The 4,736-nt window shown below is 32.1% G+C and overlaps 1 protein-coding gene across 1 annotated transcript in view; it reads right to left on the bottom strand.

Annotated features, from left to right (window-relative positions):
* Nucleotides 1-2,624, bottom strand: part of LOC119667688 — a 20,524-nt gene extending 17,900 nt beyond the window's left edge. Inside the window, exons 1-2 of the mRNA XM_038076997.1 lie at nucleotides 2,327-2,624; nucleotides 4-1,850 (exon numbers count right to left, since the gene is read on the bottom strand). Of these exons, the coding sequence (XP_037932925.1) occupies nucleotides 4-1,850; nucleotides 2,327-2,624 (2,145 nt within the window). The remainder of the gene's footprint in view (nucleotides 1-3; nucleotides 1,851-2,326) is intronic.
* Nucleotides 2,625-4,736: the final 2,112 nt, after the last annotated feature.

Raw genomic sequence — 4,736 nt, 5'->3', positions numbered from 1 at the left:
TGATAAAGGACGACTTTCTGATTTTTCAAAACTTTTGTAATAACTTTCACTTGAACTTGATTGATCAATCTCTGGCACCGACCAACGATTTGTTGTATCTGTTGATGATTCAGTTTTAACACGATGTATTACTACGTCAAATGGTTTCATTGTTTGATCTGAAGTTATTTCTTCAAATGTACTACTGCTTGAGCTTTTCTGTGTAGTAGCTTCTTCAGTTAAAATATTAGCCTTTACCATTTTTTCTTGATAATAATCTTCCATAGAACTGAAATCTTCAGCTGTTTCTGTTGAAATAAAGCCTAGAGATGCATGTTCTTCTTTAGCAGCATGTTCTTCAGATGAACTATAATCTTCGCCAGTTCCAGTTGATACAAAACCCAGAGAACCATGATCATCAAGGGTCTCAGGTTTCAAATTATTGAACACATCTTTAGCGTAGTGTGCCATAACTGCCTCACGATTCAGAGTTTCTCTTACAGTACCCTCAAATAGTCCCTCAGTTTGTTGTAGAGTGTCAAATGGTTTTTCGATGCCTTCTTGTACTTTGTCTGGTATACCAATAAAGGAAGATATATCTTCTTCTTCTTGCATTGAAGCATAAGAAAGTTTTGCTGTATCGATTGATGCACTTGTGCTTGGTTCTTTTTCCTTGGACGCTATTACAGTTTTAATTTCGGTTGGCATTTCTATGTCTTTTGATATATCTTTTAAGGAATCACTTGCAGAATCTAATGATAACTGCGTTTCTGCAGGATATATTTCAACTGTAGATTTATACATAGGCTCTTCAGCAGAAACTTGTAAATCTTGTGGGGAATGTATTACTTTGCATTTGCTTTGAAATAATGGAATTTCCTTTTCAAGCGTTTCAAGTTCACTCTTTTCTACTGAGGTATAACCTTTGTCCGTAAGAACCGTATCAAGTGATTCAGTAATGATTGTAGATACTGTGTATTCCTGTGAGTCTGTGCGTGATATTTCAGAAATTTCTTTTATTGAATCATCAGTTGAGACTGTGCTTGTTAGCTTAGTGCTCTCTACTGATTTTTCTAAAGCATCTTTAGATTGTTTACTCTCAGCCGATTCTTGTTCTAGTAAATCATTTCTGGTGTCTGAACTTTGACGAATCAATTTACTTCCATACTCTTCTTGATCTCGTTTCATAGTGACATATTCTTTAAATACATCATTATTTTCATCAGAATCTACTGAAACTTCCTTCATTAAGGAGATATCTTTGGCTTCAATTGTGGCTTGCATAGCGTCATTTGCATCAGTTATAAATTCACTGGTTGATTTGGTAGGTGTGGTTTTTACAATCACATTTCGGCTAGACTCTCCTATATAGAAGCTAGTTGTTTTTCCATCTGCTTGGTCAGATTTTTCGGTATCAACATCATCTACTGACTCGCTGGTAGGTTCAAACGATTCTGTTTCAGTTGTGTGCATGTCACGTTGTGAACGTATAGATATATCTGTAGACGGTTCATCTGTTTTAGATATATCTTCTGTAAACTCCAAACTACGTAAACTAATACTGTCTGACTGTTCAGCTAAGGATGCCAAATTTTTGTATGAATCCGTCTGTTTTAACTGTGAACGTGGTTTCGGAACTGGCACTGGTGCAGATACTGAGCTTTCACTTGTTACATCGACAGTTGAAGTCAGTAATGGTTCTGTAGTGATTTGTTCCTGTGTTGAAGTTAACAAGTTGTCATCAAATTCACTAATGGGAGAAGTGGCTACAACAGATCGTGGTTTTGGTTTAGGTAAATCATTTTTGGGCACAACCGCCGAGAATGGCACAGGAGTGGTATCAGTTGAATGGTCAATTTCACCGCTCGCTTCTATAAAAATAATAATTGTAAAAATAAAAAGTACATATATTTTAAAGTGTAAAATAAACGAAAACAATAGATAAGAACTACTTATAAAGGATAGCAATAGTTAGTAAACAGAAGAGAGAATAAAATACGAAAATCAAAATTTAAAAAAAAAATATTAGTTAATAAATAGACGATAGATAGTTTATATGTTTGTATAAGAAATCATGCATTATACGAGTATTATTAATTAAATTAATGTGGAGAGTGTATGTGTCAGAAAGTATTATGTCCTGTGATTCTGTTAAATGTTATAGTTTTTATATTATATAATATGCAATTAGAGCTCAACTTCATCAAAAATATTTAACATAAGTATAATTTCTTATTATAATTTCTTCATTCAGTATTTAAGAAATATTTTCATATATATAACATACATATATACAGACATAAATATTTAAACGTATTTGGTAACATTAAATCATATCAGTCTGTACCTGTTGTTATTTCTTGAATATCATTATCAGGCGTATTTTGGCCAACATCACCTAGAGTATTTGTGTTCGGTGACATACTGTCATCCCAACTCATTTTTGAAAAATCGCCTTGTAAATTACTTATCTCATCCTCCTGCACAGCTGCATCAAAACTTTCATCGAATTGCGCAGCTTGCTCATCTAAATCATCGATATTTGAGTATATTTTTTCAAACTTTCTTTCAATACGACGCGTTTTAACAACATTGGGATCCTCAGTTGTTGTTAATGAGTCACCATTTTCCGAAGATGTGAACATGACTAGGTAAAATTTAAATCACATAAAACAGTTAAAGTATAGATGAATGCATAGAACAAAGAAAAATTTAACCAGACACATTAATCACTCATTACAACTAACTTAATCCATACCTTTCATATTATTTAGTTAAATTGTATATTACAGTGTATGTCAATCAAGTATCACAATTCAGTATGTATAAGTATGTATTTTTGTATCATAAAATTAGATACAAATATATAAATTTTGATAACTTAAAAAAAATTGGGTAAAAACTTGCTATCATACATTATACGTATAGGACTAACACTTCAAGAATAGATACGAGGGTCACTATTTATATTTTGAGGCTTAGCAGCACTAATAATTATGAGGTGTCATCTGACGTTTTCATAGGAAAGTTTGACATTATTATATATAACCTAACTTATACTTTTTATCAAAAGAGCGTTATTCGTGTTATTTACAGTGACTTGTAAATTGAGTGTTCTCAAGAAAATGGAACTAACGCGAGAAAATTTTCGTTCCATAATTTATTTCGACTTTCGACGTAGATTATGAGTATTAGGACTAGAGTGCATCGATTAACTTACTACCACATTTTGCGATGAAGCCAAATGCACATCTTTTGCCACGGTGAAACGCTGGTACAATGATTTTAATAGTGCCCGAAGTTCGCTCACTGACGAAATTCATATTCGTGAAGGTCGTCCAAAATCAGTTGTTGTGTCAGAAAACATTAATACTGTGTAAAAACTGATAATGTAAGATCGACATGCGACATATTGTGAGATTGAGGGAATCCTAGGTATAAGTTTTGCCAGCATATATAAAATATTACCCAATCATATTGGTGCACACAAATGTTCAAGAAGTACAATGGCGGTGCTTTAAAAAACGTATATAAGATTGTAACAGGCGACGAATCATGGATATATGCGTACTCATATGAGTCGGAACGTAAACAGCAGTCAAGCAGTCGACTGGGTGTTTCAAGAGTGATTGTTTTTCGGAAAAACTGATTAAGTGGCAACTATACCAATACCGGGATATCAAACGGTCAATTTCGAATGGTAAACAACTATTTGTTTACCGAAAGTCTTCAGTGAAATATGGCACCGTCGGATCATTCTCCACCAAGACAATGCGAGTACTCACGCATCTCGTCTAACAACCGACTATAACTGTTTGAACATATAAAAAATCGTTCCCGAACGTCAAGAATACTTCAACAAACAATAAAGCAATTTTCAACAACAAATTAGTATTTTTTCATTATTAGGCTCAAAATATATATAGTGACCCTCGTAATTAAGAGAAAAGATAATATAATAATATCGAAGTTACACAAAGGTACTATTTGGAATTATATAATATTTATATTCATAACTATAGTTGCTTCATGGGATTAGCACTTTAAGAGAAACCAGTAGTGAGAGAAGAAAATAGAACACTATTAAGATTACCCACAGGACTATATATTTATAAGCATACATCTATCATAGAGCTAGCAATTTAAGAGACAATTAAATAAAAAGAAAATGCAACAATATCGAAATTCACCAAATTTTTTTGGGATTAATAATCATAATCATAGCTACATCATCGGGTTTCCACTTTAAAACAAAACAAAACAAACAACAATAAAGAAAACACACAAAGAAGCTATATTACTCAGTAGATCAATAATAACTAGTAAAAAGGAATACCATCTCTTTGCAAGCATATCAAGTCATGACCATGAAGAGCACTCATGAAACCTCTCAAAATGGCTGTATCGTTCGAATATCCGAATAGTTTTAAATACCTACTATTCGGATACTTTGGATATCAGGATACAAATATTTCGGATAAAGAGTAAAACACGCAAAAACTTTAAATGCTATCTATTTGTGTTATGTGAATTACTGATTAATTTTAAAGTTCCATAAATAAAAGTACTAAAATATAATTTAAAACATGTCTTTATTATACTTAAATGATTTTTAGAAGCATAGGAATATCAGCACTGTTGGAACTAATTATAGTAACTTCGGATATATTCGTATTTTACACATAATGCTTATATCAAATAATTAAATGTATGATACTTAAAAGTATTTAATACATATATTTAATATATAAATATAC

The sequence above is a fragment of the Teleopsis dalmanni genome, chromosome 1, assembly GCF_002237135.1.
Source record: "Teleopsis dalmanni isolate 2A chromosome 1, ASM223713v2, whole genome shotgun sequence".
In the NCBI taxonomy this organism is placed as follows: domain Eukaryota; kingdom Metazoa; phylum Arthropoda; class Insecta; order Diptera; family Diopsidae; genus Teleopsis; species Teleopsis dalmanni.
Note: the sequence above shows the minus strand (reverse complement) of the source record. Positions and strands in the feature narration are given on the sequence as shown.